The 16,351-nt window shown below is 34.4% G+C and overlaps 1 protein-coding gene across 1 annotated transcript in view; it reads left to right on the top strand.

Annotated features, from left to right (window-relative positions):
• The window catches only part of LOC145268754 (parafibromin-like), a 59,908-nt gene extending 44,239 nt beyond the window's left edge, over nt 1-15,669 (top strand). The window contains exons 7-13 of the mRNA XM_080124350.1: nt 4,121-4,222; nt 6,204-6,267; nt 9,777-10,029; nt 11,466-11,603; nt 13,338-13,429; nt 14,350-14,491; nt 15,445-15,669. Coding sequence (XP_079980476.1) covers nt 4,121-4,222; nt 6,204-6,267; nt 9,777-10,029; nt 11,466-11,603; nt 13,338-13,429; nt 14,350-14,491; nt 15,445-15,481 — 828 coding nt within the window. The 3' untranslated portion in view covers nt 15,482-15,669. The remainder of the gene's footprint in view (nt 1-4,120; nt 4,223-6,203; nt 6,268-9,776; nt 10,030-11,465; nt 11,604-13,337; nt 13,430-14,349; nt 14,492-15,444) is intronic.
• The last annotated feature ends 682 nt before the right edge of the window (nt 15,670-16,351 follow it).

Raw genomic sequence — 16,351 nt, 5'->3', positions numbered from 1 at the left:
TCCAGACAATCCTGCTTACGATTGTATTGCAAACGCACTAGATAGGAAAAAATCACAACCATCAAATCCAGCCTTCAATCCCAACTACCAAAACCTACTTGACCAAAAGGTAAAAGCTATAAAACCTTTTGGTCTTCGTATGAAACCATTAGTGGAAGATGCAGGTATCACAATCAGGAACATCCATGAGGTCAACCAACTAAACCTCCCACCCTGGTTACTAAAACAACCTCCCACCCTGGCTACTAAAACAACCTGAAATTATCTTTGAACTAAACAAGCTCCCAAAAAATTAAACTCCTCCACTGAATTATCAAGAAAAACTATTTAACATTCAGGAAAAATACCCAAATCATCAGCATATCTATACAGATGGTTCTAAGGACGGCAACAGAACTAGATGCGGAATAATATCCAATATCACTACCTTGCAGAAGCGACTACCAGACTATGCTTCAGTTTTTAGTGCTGAAGCCACAGCTATAGACTTGACAACAAATTTATACTTTTTTCAGACTCCCTATCAGTACTCGAATCTCTAAAGAATCAAAATTTAAATAACCTGCTACTCATTACTCTATTACAAAAAGTACATACTCTTTCACAAAATAAAAATATCAAATTCTGCTGGATACCCAGTCATTTTGGAATCCAAGGCAATGAAAAAGCCGACAGAGCTGCAAAAAATGCACTAAATCTTGATGTAAGCGATTTAAAAATTCCACACTCAGACTACAAACAACTAATACATAGATTCATTATGAAGAAATGGCAAGAAAAATGGAATAATTGTCAAAACAACAAACTTTTCAAAATGAAACCCACAATAGAGAAATGCTTACCAAATTTCAGAAAATCGCATAGTTTTGTCCCGCATTCGCATATGACATGCACACATAACCCACTCCTTTCTGCTAAAAAAAGATCCTCCAGAATGTGTGGCATGTCAAGAACCCTTTACTGTAAAACACTTTCTTTTGGATTGTGGCGACCTCGAGCATATCCGGCAGAACTATTAACAATTTGAAAAAACTATTTAAAAAAGTCAATCCTAACAAAATATTAACATTCCTAAAAAAAAGCCAATTTATACAAAGAATATAATTTTACCCGATCCAACTTCACCCCCACCAAAAAAAAAAAAAAAGAAAAAACACCACCTAATGACCCAAAAAGGCTGACTGAATAAGTTAAAATATCTACTAAAAAAATAAAAAATATGATTGACCTCGGCATTAAATAACCAAAAAAAAAAAGGTTGATATGCCGTAAAACCCAACCTAACCTAACCCTTTTTCTGGGCCATTTTAACTTTTAGGGCAGTTAACCAAATTTTTTACCACTAATCTTAAGTCTGACCGATGTCATAAAATCACTCGTAATCGCTTTATTTTTCGCATTGCCACCCAGACTTAGGGTTAGTACAAAAAAAAAAGGCAAGTTTTGTATGACTGTTCACAATGTCATATTTTATACTAAATTTTAATCAGGAACAATTATATGACTAAGATTTTAAAACAAACAATTGATTGCATCTTTAAAACAATGTCTGGTCTGAAAGTGCAATCATTTTCCTTTAACTTTATATGCAAAACTGACTTTTTGTTTTCTTTGTTTTTTTCAAGCTGTTTACACGTAATCATTTGAAAAATGAAGAATCATATTTTTATTTTCTGGTGGATTAGCATGGGTTGCAGAATTCTAATGAGAACTTTATTTCTTTCACAACGAAATGTTAAAATTGCAAATTGGTGAAAAGAAAACAAACCACAATAATTTGTTCAAAGTTTTCAAAGTAATCACCTAAAAAAAAACAAAGGAAGAATATTATTTTGGAGGGATGGGCTAATGGTAACTTTGTATTATTACTAGTAGTATTAAAGTTTCACTCCTGTCTAGGTAATCTACATCTAAAATTTTAAGTGTTTAGACCCAAAATTGGCAGAGGAATTTGGTAGAGTCTGCAAAGGTCAACTCTTTCAACTTTGACCTTGGCAGCCAAATTTTTGCCCCAAAATTGATTAAAAAGTTTGCTGCATGTCTGAATACCCTTTATGTAAAATTTCAAATATTTAGACTCAAAATTGCCTGAATAGTTTGCTAGAGACCACAAAGGCCAAATGTTTTGAACTTTGACCCCTTGGCAGCCAAATTTTTAGCCAAAAATCAATTAAAAAGCTTGCTCTATGTCTGAATAGTCTTTATGTAAAATTTCAAATGTTTAGACCAAAAATTGGCTGAGTAATTTGGTAGAGACCGCAGAGGTCAAACTTTTTTTAACCTTGACCCCTTAACATTTATTGTTTTGGGCTCAAATCAAACTAAGTTTGATCCATGACCAAGTAACCTACATCTAAAATTTCAAGTGTTTAGACCCAAAATTGGCAGAGGAATTTGGTAGAGTTTTCAAAGGTCAAATCATTGAACTTTGACCCCTTGACAGCCAAATTTCTGGCCGAAAACCAATTAAAAAGATTTTCCCAAATCTTAATACCCCTTATATCAAATCTCAAGTCTGTAGACTGAAAATTGACAGTAGTTTGGTAGGGAAATGTGTGTGTATATATATATATATATATATATATATATATATATACACACACACACACACACACACACACACACACACACACACACACACACTTTCACTTTTATAGATATATAGATTATTATTAGTAGTAATAGCATTAATTTTTCTTTTTACAGTAAAACAAATGAATCTAATGACTAATTAAATTTAATAATTAGGATAAGAAATATGGATATTTTTTTTTTTTTTTGGAGAGAGTGAAGTCTCAGAATTGTCTCCCCCCCCCCCAGCCTCTAAATTCCCATGTTAAGAATGGTTTTCTTGGAAATTATTTTAATTGAGGGAAGAAGGATTTTGGAAACTATTCTCTTTTTACACCTAATTGTGCAGACAAATCGTCGACTATTTTCAATTATGAAAAATGCAAAATAACATTAACAAACCTTGCAAACCAGCTTTTTTTAAAAAAGAAATATAAATCTTTGTGTTTCATAACTTTCAATCAATTACAAGGAAAACTTTTGAGAAAAATATTTAGAGATTTACTCATGCCCCCCCCAACACCACCACGTACCCCATTATACATTTTGCAAAAATAAACATGTACAATACACAGGGTTTTAAAGTTATTAAACACATTTGTTTTGCTTTCAAGCAATAAATCTCTAATTGAATATTGAGAAAATTTAAAAGAATCTGAATTGGTACTTGGGACGGAATCGGTAATTGTATCGGAATCAAGAAAAATTCTGAAATCGTCTCATCACTAGTTATTTGCACAACATTTCCGTCGATGTAACCTTCGTCCTTCTTCAGGTGTATCTTGTTGAACGAGGAATATGCACAGAATTCGAACGGAACCTTTTATTTAATCCACGTCGGTAGAATGTTCTTGTTCTGTCAGAACTTCTACCCAATTATGGCTAAGTAATTTACAGTTGTGTTTTTGGATCACCCGCTCTGAAGATTGTACCTTCAATCTCCAGAAAAGTGTAACATTTACAACTGAATTTCAAAGTACTTTATCCACTGCGAGTTCAACAAGATACACTTGAAGAAGGTTAGAGATTACATTGACTGAAGCGTTGTGTAAATAATACTCAAGAATACAAATAATACCAATAGATTTTAGTTTAATATCAATAAATATTTACCATTTTTATCATTAGTACCAGCTATGGGAAATTAAGTTTTAAAAAAATTAGTTAAAAAAAAAGTTGAATTAAAAGAATCGTTTTTGGCATCAGAAAACGGACACAATTTTTCTGGTTCTAATATCAATTCCCAACCCTCAGAAGTTCCCTTTTTGGAGGTTTTTTTTTTATTCCCTATTTTGATTAATATTCCCAACACTAATATATATATATATATATATATACACACACACTTACAATCTCAAATGACAGTTCTGTTTAGACCCCACACAGACCACTTAAAAATTATCAGCTGTTTCATCTCTGAACATAACTTTCTTACTCTGCTGCCTCAATAATCCGTTTCCAAACTTCCAAAGATTTTTATATTTTCTCCTTTTATCTCTTACAAACAAATTGTTGATAAATTGTCGATTTTTCTTTTTCTTTTTGACAGGAATTTGCCAAAAATATTTTCAGCATTTTACAGTCCATTAAAGCCCGAGAAGAAGGCAACCAACGACAAATGAATCACCCTTCACAGACAACACCTGTTGCGGTAAGGAATCTGCATGATTGACTTTAAGTTATTTCTTATTTTGAATCAAAAATGACCTTAAGCTGAGTTTCTTGTCGTAGTTGAGTTATGTTTTTTGTTGTTGTTTTTTTATGTGCAACCAGGCCAATGGCATCTATCAGACATGTGCCATACTCTAAACAATTTCTTTCTCTGGGCTTCGGATTAATTGAAGCTCCAATGTCTAGCAACTGACTTTGTCAATAATTTTGTCAATGTTCTGATCCTTATATTAAAAAGATGAAGCTCCTCTTTATTTTGATAAGCTCCTAAGTTTGACATTCACCCCAGTGAGGACTTGCATCAGTTATATTGCTATGGTTGGATCATTTTACCTCTCTAAAACATATTTCGTTCTTGATGCAGTCCTCTATATAAGAGCCAGGTTCAGCCTAGGATGGAGCTCTGTTTCCACATCTTGGGAGATGCTACCCAGAACACTCTCTCCTGCCTTGACAGATTACAAAATCGATTTTTGAATCGAGTTATCTTTCTTGCAGCATGTTAATCATAGAACAGCCATTGCTAGTTTTTCTCTATTATTTTCGTGGCAGTAAAACATTCACAGCAAAAACACTAACTACAACCAATTTTCCTTTCTTCCTCTGTGTACTTAAAATTAAATGGAACTTTCATGGGCAGAGATTCGTTTCAAGAACTGTCAGTCTGTGGAATACAGTACTTTAGGGCTGCTTCCCAATTGACTATAGCATAGTCATGTTCAAATCCAATGTGAATAAATTCTTGAGCTGTCCTATCCAGTCTTCAAGATGTTTTTCACCATTCACCTGACCTGACATAAACCATTAAACCTTGTCCTCGAGTGGCCCTTAAACCTTGATCAGCAGTGACTTGTTAGTAAAAACAGTACAACTCCTATGACTTTTGCAAACATTTTTTCATGTTTGGTTGTTTGCTTTAAAACCCTCACGTTTCCCAAAATTCAACAAAACCTATGCCTTCCATACACGTCGGTTCTGGATATGACCTTAAACTATATTCAGTGGTGAGGCCCCGGCTTGCGGGCTTTGGGGAGTGTGGAGCCACCCTTTAATTGACATTGCTCCCAGGTCCACTCTGACCCAGAGTAGTAGTACCTGTTAGGGTCCCAACTATGGGTTAAATAGAAACCGACTTGAAAACAACAAATATATTCTATTAAAAAAATTTTCTTAAATCTTTGGATTTAGCATTAAATAACCTGAAAAGGGTTGATATGCTGTAAAACAACCAACCAAACAACCAAATCCATACACGTCAGCTGGTCAATGGTCTGAGCGAGATAAAGGTTCAAATTTTAGAGATGTGCTTTGTTCAATGCAAATGTGCTTTGTTCAATGCAAATGTGCTTTGTTCAATGCAAATGTGCTTTGTTCAATGCAAATGTGCTTTGTTCAATGCAAATGTGCTTTGTTCAATGCAAATGTGCTTTGTTCAATGCAAATCGCTGTTGACAGTGTTGGGATTCTTATTGTAAGCTTTCTTGTTTTGTTATAGTTTAATGCGCTTGTTATCACTTGAGGTGGGTTGAACCAGCGTTGCTAATAATTTTTTCCTATTTTTTTGGTGCTACATATTATCTACTTCCTCTCCAGAGGTTAGACACAAGGTCAGGTGTGGTTTGGAGAAGCCAGCACACTCTGTCCTACAAAAATGCCTGAGCAGCTCTGTTGGCATTTCCCGGTAGTGGGACCTCAGGCGATTAGCAATGAAATGATCCCTTTTCAGAGAGAAGGTTATGCCTGAGGGAGAGGAGGGTAATCTCTTAAGACTAAACGGGATTATACCTCGGCCTGATGGCCACAAGATATGGCTTAAATAGTAAGGAAGACCAACAAGCCTTAGTAGAGCAAATGGTCTTTGGAAAACTGTAAAATAAATTGCGATTTTTAATTGTCTACCACATTTTTGTGATTTGAAATAATTTTCTGTTTTATAAAAAAAATTGTTTTCCTCTGTTTAGATCCGACCTCCACCTGCGATTGGTTACAACAGATACGATCAAGAAAGATTCAGAGGAAAAGAAGGTTTGTATCTTTTTGATGTTTGCTTTCATTCTTTTGAGCAAATCAACATCAACCATATCTTATTCAATTACTATGAATACTAGCAGGCACACCGTGCATTGCCCGGGAATAAAAAATTACCATTGAATTCATCATAAATTCTCATCCTAGAATTATAAATTTCTTTCTTTTTTTTTTTTCTATATCTTCCCACACATTTTAACATTAAACCTGCTCTCCTCCTCCTCCTCCTCCTCCTCCTCAAATGAGTCCTTTAGAGATGCAGGACTATTTCCATGTTCTTCTCCAGAAAATTCTATACATATGATTTAAATATAAAACAATTTATATTTGAAGTTTTAAGTCTCACTACCACCACCACCACCACCACCACCACCACCACCACCACCACCACCAAGGAGTGTACTTAGAAATTTGGGAACACTTCCATTGTCTTTATGATAAATTTAAGATACTTTTAGATTTTATGTAGATTTTCTTTCTATATGCAAAACACAGATACGGATATAGACACACACACACACACATGTATACAGACATACGGCATAATCGTGTTGACATACTGGGTCTCGTTAGATCACTGAAGTTAAGCAACGTTGAGCCTGGTTAGTACCAGATGAGTGACCATTTGGGAATTCTAGACGCTCCACTTATCTCAGCATTTGCTTCCATTCGTCCTATACATACACATCACTTGGCACTGGTATTCAACAATGTCGACTCAGGAGAGGTGTGGTTGGAGATTGTGCAACTCCTGCCATAAAAATTTCACGCACAGGCACTCCTTCGTTCCTTCGTGTGTATCCATAGTCTGTTAAAGACTGAAGGAGTCTTTTCTTCTTTTTTTTTCTTTTTTTTTTAACAGACATGACAGAAAATAATAAATATTAAGATAAATATTTCTCCTAAGATTAATGTATGCATATTTATATTTACAGATAAGAATACTGCTAAAATGTCACATAAAAATTGCATCTAACAACATTGAAGCATGCCACGAACCAAAGACTTATCAGAATTTCTGCAAGGAGAAATCATGAGTCAAAATGAAGGTGGTCTCGGTCAACGCAAAATAGCAGGAAGTGTTTCAATACTCCTTTCTACTGTTAATAGAGTGATCATACAATTCACAGGAATGGACAAAATGTACACAAAACATCATCCAGGTCGGCCCAGGTCTTCTGAATGAACCTTGCATCATATGAAGAAAAATGTTGAAGAGGGTCTTTGGTACAAAGCTTCTGGCATTGCAACGCAAACTGGTGTCAGTCCCAGAACCACTGTCTGGTATCTTCACAAGCTGGCTACTATGGTAAAGCTGTGAGAAGGAAACCTCTTCTTCGTCCTGCCAATATTAATATTGGCAGGACGAAGAAGAGGTGCAGAAAAGATTGGGCTTGTGAGATGGTAGAGAGACGTATGATCTTTTGAACCAATGTCATTTTCTCTGAGTCACAATTTGCATTATTTTTCGACAGAGGGTCCCTCAGCAAGAGTTTGACTTAAGAAGACTGCAGCCAACACTGAAACATGGGGATTTTTCAGTTATGGTATGGGGTGTAGTTTGGAGTGATGGTTACTCAGACCTGGTGGAATGTGAAGAAAACATCAATTCTGCTAAATGTGTTTCAATATTTCATAAATGATTCCTACCATAATCTCAAGTGGTAAAATGAACCAAGTTAACTCCCTATTTATGGAAGACAAAGCTCCTTGTCACTCTGCTACAGCGACACAACATTAGTTGAGCCAAAATGGGATTAATAAACTTCCATGGCCAAGTCAGTCTTCGGATATGATCCAAATTGAAAACCTTTGGGGCATATTAGAGCAGAATCTTTGTAAAAAGAAAAAGGAGCCATCTTCTAAGCCTGCACATTTAGCATTATTGTGTCAGATATGGCTAGAAATTCCTCAAAATGATATGCGTCAACTGATCGCTGCCATGTCTAGAAGGATGCTAGCATTAAAAACAGCAAAGGGAATGTCAACCAAGTCTTAGTTATTAAATTTATGACTATTTTTTATTTTGTTCTATAAATTTCATGTTTATTGAAATAAGCTGTTTCTATGAGTGTCTATTCTTTTCTGTCATGTCTGTGTAAATATACTTACAAGTCTTTATTCAAGTGAAAAGTATAATTCAATGATAACACTATAAAATCTTTAGGTTTAACTACTTGATAGAACAATAAAAATGATTTTCAAAACAGTTAATAGTATTTGATTCTTTAACCGGATTTATTTTATATTTTCTTTCTTTTGTGGATGTGCAAGTTTGACGTGATTCATTAACAATTCTTTAATCTTCAGAATCAAAGAACATCAATTGGTACCAAGTTATGCAATAAGCAGAGGTAAAACTTTGCCCTGCACCCATTGCTAATTTTTCAAAAAATGAGATTCTACTGTTTTTAAGTAATTGTAAACAGTCTGAAAAATTAGGCAGTCAAAAGAAATTTAACAAAAATATAATCTTTAGAGCAAGGGATCATTTTTGCACTTCTGGACCAGAGACTTTTAAAACACTATCTGGTGATAATTTTATATAAAATTTAGATCAATGTTCAGTTACACCAACTGAAGCCGCCTCAACATTTTCTTAAAAAATGATGACTTGTAAAAGTTTTTGGGTATGCTGAATACAAATATCACAGGGAAAATTAGCGCAGACAAATAGTTTTTGAGATATAAATACCTGTATTTTTTCTAACGTAATTTCTAGTAGTTTTATTTCGCTGCCATCTTTATTTCAATGAAATGGTATATTGAGCAAGCGCGCGCATGCAGCAGTGAGCAGATGATCTGTGTAGTTAACTCAGTACAATTCCAAAAGCCGTTCTTAACATGGGGAGGTGGAGGGATGTTTATTCTGAAAGCCGTTCTTAACATTAGGAGGTGGGGGGATGTTTATTCTGAAAGCCATTCTTAACATGAGGGGGGGGGTGTACTCCGAAAGTCGTTCTTAACATTTCTTAACATGGGGAGGTGGGGAAGGGAATTTATTTTGAAAGAAATAATGTTGAATAAACGTGTGCATTGCATAGACTTAACTACACACATCGTCTGCGCACGCTTACTATCCATTTCATTGAAATAACAAAGATGACGGCCAATTTAAACTGCATAATAAAGGTATTTATATCTCGAAAACTATTGTCTGCACTAATTTTTCCCTGTGATATTCATGTTCAGCATACCCGAAAACCTATAAAAGTTGTTGATTTTATCAAAAAATGTTGAGGTGTGTTCAGTTGGCATAACGATGAACATTGACCAAAATTTATATGCAAAGTGATCCCACTCTAATTTTGTCTCCTACTTTTTCATGCTGTTTCCATGTAATCACCTACAAATACACTAAAAAACATTGACGGAAAAACAGACAATATTAGAATTTGTTTTTTTTTTGTTATTTTTCTATGAGGGTTATCTACTTTGTTTAGACGATTTTGTGTGGTTGTACGATTTTGTTTTTCTCCAAAAATTTTCCTATTTTCCATTTTTAGAAACGGAAGGTTTCAAAATTGATACCATGGGAACTTATCACGGTATGACTCTGAAGTCTGTGACAGAAGGTGCTCTTGCTCGAAAAACCCAGGTACCTACACCAACCCCTATGCCTCAACCCAGACCAATTTCGCAAGCCAGACCCCCACCCAACCAAAAGAAAGGCTCTCGAACACCCATCATTATCATCCCAGCTGCTGCTACATCACTCATCACCATGTATAATTCAAAGGACATGTTGCAAGATCTTAGGTAAGTAGCAATTTTCACATCAAAAGTGCATCCTGCTGTACTGGTTGCATATGTTAGCGGTGCGGATAAATAGGTGGTTAGATAGTCTGCACTAGCAAAACATGCGCTGTGCAGCATACTTTGTTGGTGCATGTGAATGATGAATGCTGCAGTTGATAGATGCTTGGCCAAAAGAAGAGGGGGGGGGGGAGAAGAGCTAAAAATATCTTTGGTCAGACCACCCAAAAGGTATTCTCTTTGTTTGGAAAATAACTACCTCAGTGAATGGGGAAAAGTAGTTTAAAAAAAAAAAAAAAAAAAATGACTTGGGTGCCATCAGCTAAAACTTGTGAGGCAAAATCATTACCATTTGAGCTATCGTCAGTTGGATAAGAAATGGCTAAAAATGAACTAATCTTAACATGTAAGTGTGTGTGTATATATACATATATATATGTATATATATATATATATATGTATACATATATATATGTATGTGTATGAACATGCATGCAAGAGAAGTGCAACTTACATCTGTCAAGTTCCAATTTTTCTTTTTTTTATTTTGACGCTTTAGCAGCTAATTTTTTTATTTTGACCCTTTAGCAGCTAATTTTTTTCTTTTAACCCTTTAGCAGCTAATTTTTTTTATTTTGACGCTTTAGCAGCTAATTTTTCTGGCTAAAGATCCATAAAAGAAGCAGTCCACAAAAAAATGCAATCATTTGAGCCCTCTAGTACTGCTCTGCAACCTTTCATCTCGGTGGGGTGGAGGGTAGTTTTAAAAAAAATAGATAGGCAGACAGATATAGTGAATTTTATAAATTACTGTTTTAACTGGCTTTTAAAAGACCCATTAAAAATGATCCTCAAAAAATAGATTTATTTGAGCTGCCTAGCACTGCTCTGCAACCTTTCATTTCAGAGGAAATGCAATTTGAAAAAATGGAAAATGGAGACTGAGTTTTATAAATGAAATTTGCTGCTCAGCCTTACCACATCCTTCTATTTTATTTGCACCACTCCCCCCCCCCCAGTAAATTTCTGTTGCACATAATCATTACTTTCTTTTTTTAAATTGTTATTTAAATTTAATTTATGATTGGGTGTGTACATTTGTTATTTAGTTGTGCGTATGGAGGTGTTTGTTTGAATGGTGGACCCACACTGATTGGGTGTTGCAAAATGTCACAAATTCTTAAAGCCTCCCTCCTCTCCTCCCAATAAATATGGCTGGTACATCAAGTAGCAGAAATGGTCACCATGAGCATTGTTATAATCTCTCTCTCTCTTTATTCTTTGCAGAACTCTAATAGTTGTTGCGTGTAGAGAATTGCAATAATTATGCACCCAATTCTGATAACTACTGTTTATAACGATTGTACGGCACAATCCCCTTTACCTTTTTTCTCTGATTTCAATTACATTGAGTTTTAAATAATTTTTTTTCTGTTCAGATTCATCACAACAGAAGAAAAACGGGCGCAGGGCACTAAACGTGAGAATGAAGTTTTAATCCAGAGACGAAAAGAGGGCAGCCTTACTGTCCCGTATCGAATTATTGACAATCCAAGTAAATTACAAGGAGACGACTGGTAAATAATATTCCATGTTCATTTTGTTAACATCGTGTTCTGACATGCAAGATCATTGAGTCGTTGGAAGATCTAGTGCTTGACCTTTGCAGAGAAACCATCTTCCTGATGATTGTATCATAACCTGACGATAGAAAACTTGTTTACTTTTAGGAATTAAAACTTCAATTTTGAGTTTCTTTGTCAATTAAAAAAAGGTTATTGTCCAGAATGACTCTGTATATTAAAAAAAAAAAATGTTGTACTTGTGACAAAACGAGCATATAATATTCCAAAAATCATATATCAAGTAGTTTTATTTTTATAAAGAAAATCATTGTTAAGCAATTAATGGGAATTTGTAGGCATTACAACAAAAATCTCACAAATTTGAATTATTGAGTTATCTTCCCTAATTTTTAGATTTTTTTTTTTTTTCGATAAGATGCTCATAAAATATGAATTTTCTTATTTCAAATAAGAAAATCATATTTTTAAAATAAGATTGCTTAATCAATTTACATGATTTTTGGAATATAATATTTTCGTTTTGTCATGTGTAAGTACATTATACAGGTTTTTGTTTTTTAATAAAGAGTGAATTCTGGACAAGTACCAAAAATGATTGCATTGTTTGTTTTAGATTAGTCTGCACATTAAAGGCTTCCTTCAGTCTTGACAGACTACCTGCGCGTGACATGTTTGTGGCAAGAGTTGCGCAATCTCCAACCACACTTCTCCTGAGTCGATATTGTTGAATACCAGTGGCAAACGGAGGTTCAGGACGACTGGAAACAATGCTGAGATAAGCGGAAAGCACATACAGCGCCTAGAATTCCCAAATGGTCACCCATCTGTTATTAGCCAGGCTCAATGTTGCTTAACTTCGGTGATCTGACGGGAACCGGTGTGTCAACGTGATTATGCCGTACCAGTCTGCACATTAGTCCATCATGAAATATCTATGTTTACGGAAACATGAAGAGAACTGTTGACCTACATAGGCTCAAAGTCTTTGACAGTAATTCACTTTGTTGCATTCTATACTGCCACCGTGAGGATTGCGTACAAACTCAAGATCTTCATCAACAATTGACTCTCTGACTCTTACCATTTATTCTTCTCCAACATGATAGTTTGGCACGCAACTTCGCACCCAAGTTTCATACCACTAGATCAGGCTGTCTGAAGATGTCTGCTTCCTGATTTGAATGCATCAAATATTGATGCTTTTTCTTTTTCTTTTCAAAACTCAATCAAAGCTAAAACCAAAAACAACACTTTTCCTCTTCAAAACAACTAAACATGAATAAATATTTAAAGATATAAACTTAAGATTTAAAAGCAGAAATACTTTTTTAAAATCAGCAGATTAAATATTAAATAACCTCAAAAGTTCATACAAGCAAATCAAACTTAGCAAGGCAAATATCCACAAGGTCCTCTCTTTACTTGGTCGCTACAAAAGTGCTGGTGGGCTGCTAAAAATCTGGGCAGCGACACGGGTGAATTTACAGGATTGTCCGTTCCACAAGTAGTTGGCCTTTGATCATGGAATTGGGATTGGCTAGCTATATCGTGTGGACTACAATAATCAGATGCACTGTACTTGCTTGAGACAAAGCTGGCTCAACCCGTCCACATTGATAGTCATTACAAGTCAAGGTTAAAATAGCATTTTCATCAATCTGTCATGCTTCTGTCTAAAATAGCTATTTTCTTATTAAATATAAGTATTTGTTTTCTACTTTTCAGGGATCGTGTGGTGGCCGTGTTTGTTCAGGGTCCCGCATGGCAGTTTAAAGGTTGGCCATGGGATGGCAATCCAGTAGAAATATTTTCAAGAAGTGAGTATTTCAATTTTTTTATTTTTTTTAATTTTTATATACATCTATATTTAACTCAAACACTCTCAACGATTCTTTCATTATGTTTGGTTTAATGTTAGTTTTATGTGCTGATATGTGTTGGACAGCTTTTAAAAATTAACGTTTAAATTAATCTATCTCTGGCCAGGTCTTTTTTTATTATTTTTTTTTAAATCTATCCTGATCACTTCCATATTTTCCTTGTCAAAAGATGCTTCCTCAATTGTTTTACAGCTACTTAATCCAAAACTCTCAGCCATTTTTCTATGTGGCCAAACCAACAAAATCTCCTGTTCTATACATAACTTTTTTATATTGTCCAAATTTAATCTTCCCCTGAGGCCTTCCTTGGTCCTGGATGTGACCTTAAGACATCCAGTGGTGAGGCACCATTTGAGGTTGTGGGGAAATGTGGAGTTGCCCCTTAGTTATCATTGTTCCCATGTCCACTTTTACCTCGAGTGGTGATACCTGTAAGGACATCTGGTGCTATCAGATCAGGCTAACTGGAGATTGGCATCCTGACAAAAATACACCAAATATTCAAGTTTGTTTTCCTTTTCCCTTTGCAAAACTCAATCATGTTCTGCAAAATCCAAAACAAAAATAATTTTCTTCTATAAAATAATCAAACCAAACATCATGAATAAATATTTGAAGATATAAAGAACTTGAATCATAAAAATTTTTTTAAAAATTATTGGATTCAGCATTAAATAGCCCCAGAATGGTTGGTAGTCCGTAAAACACACACAGATTGTATCGTTCATAAATATCTGCACGATTAACTTTCAAAATCTTTCAATTTCCGTTAAGGAAAATGTCAAAAAAAAAAAAAAAAATGAATAATTGAATCGTTTTCACTTTTTTTTTATTTTATTTTTTTATTTTTTATATAGTTCGAGCTTTTCACGTCAAATTTGCTGATCTTCCTTTGGACAACAACATCAAGAAATGGGCTGTAAACGTGATCAATTTAGACAGAAGCAAACGTCATTTGGACAGAGCCATGTTGCAACAGTTTTGGGAACATCTTGACAAGTAAGTTCTGAACACTTATTTCTTCTGTTATTTGGTTGTCGCATTTATGACATTTCAGTCGATGTAACCTCTGGCCTTCTTTTCCAACTTGGAAACCTAACTCTGGAACTTGAATGAAATTTCAACTAGAAATTATTGTGTAATCCAATGAGGTAAATTGTGCATATTATGTCTGCTATGACCAGGTGAAAACGTTAATTTGGTACTTGTACAGTTTAATCAAGACATTAAAAAATGAAAATATCGGGGAAAAAGTTTATATTGTACGTATCTGTTATGGAATGAAGTTCTCTGAAAAAAAATTTCACTTAATTTCATCAAGTACTTTGTTTTTTCGCTGTAAAAAAAAAAAAAAAAAAAAAAAAAAGTTATTAAGCAAAAGGTTCGATTTTTAGGAAGAAAAGCTAGTATTAAAGATGGGGAGGGAGTGTCGGTGCTTTACATTGAGTTATCTCCCCGTGGTGTGTTCTAAAAATCCAAACAAAAATGTAAAAAATTAAAAGATGTCTACCTTCTACGTGCTGTCATAAAAATGTGTTTTTCGCTGTAAGAAAGAAACTACTCGATCAAATTAAGTGAAATATTTTTTTCAGAGACCTTCAGTCCAAAACGGATGCGTACAATATAACCTTTTTTTTTTTTTTTTTTTTCGATATTTTCATTTTTTAATGTCTTGATTAAACTGTACAAGTACCGTTAATTTAAATTATTAGTTATTAACACCCTCCCTCAGAAGGCTGTCACTTATAATTGATTGTTAGCCAATGTTTTTAACTATCACCATTGAATCTATGCTGGCAGTCTGAAGATTCCGTACATGTTCCAATTCAACAAAGTGTAAAGTGTTTTTTTTTTTTTATTTTAAAATTTTAAAATTTAAGTGATGTATAAAATAAAATATCTGCCCAATCATATCCTCCTGTTGTGACTTATTTATCTTTTATTTTTTCCAGATATATGATGAAAAACAAAAATCATCTTCGATTTTAATCTGAAGAAAATCTTTCAATTTGAATCGCAAGATCCGGCTGATCCATATTTCAAGAATTGGCTTCTCTCCTAGATTACGACTGAAATTTTTTTATTTTTGAATTTTTTTAAAGATATTTTTTCATTTTCTTTCTCAACTTCAGTTTGTATCCACTTTCTCATTTGATAAAACAGAAATCTCATTGCAATCAGAATTTTTTGTTTTTATTATCTTTTTTAAATGGATGCAAGGCATGTTCATCAGCAGAAGTTTCTATTGTCTGTATTGTCTAAGGATTTCATAATTGTGCAGCAATAAAAGGCCTACTTGTGAAGAGAGAAATTGTATAGAAGGTAAGTCGATGTTACCAAAACCAAAGTAATGATCAGTTGTAGTGTTGGAAAGTTCCCCAAAAGAAAAAATTCCTCATGCCTGATTTGTAGAAAGAGAATCAGGTGAAATGTTTGTGGTACTTGTATTACATATGATGGGCCCTATGTAAGAGGCAATTAAGTTAGCGAGTATGAATTTTAAGTCCATATTGGGATAAGCTACGCAAATGGAAATGTCCCCAAAAACAGATGATGTGATTTTGAGTCACTAGACAAAAAATAATTGAACAATCATGACATGAGATGACATGTTTTTGAGCAAGAGGAGCAAAGTGTTTTAAAATCAATCTGTTCTGGAAGCTGATGCGGCACGGTCAATAATGTAGTATAATCTAAGGAGAACATTTGTTCATCAACAGAATCGTTAGGAAGTAAATTAAAGTGAACAATCAGAAGATAATCTTAGTCTCCCTCTCCATAAGTAAATTCTCTCCAAAGAAAGCTCTGCAAAGTTTCCTTGTATTTTTCATGCATGGGTAGTTTATCTGCCGTGGTTAA

Source organism: Euprymna scolopes, chromosome 44 (genome assembly GCF_053919585.1).
Source record: "Euprymna scolopes isolate OS-2025 chromosome 44, ASM5391958v1, whole genome shotgun sequence".
Taxonomy (NCBI): Eukaryota; Metazoa; Mollusca; class Cephalopoda; order Sepiida; family Sepiolidae; genus Euprymna; species Euprymna scolopes.
Note: the sequence above shows the minus strand (reverse complement) of the source record. Positions and strands in the feature narration are given on the sequence as shown.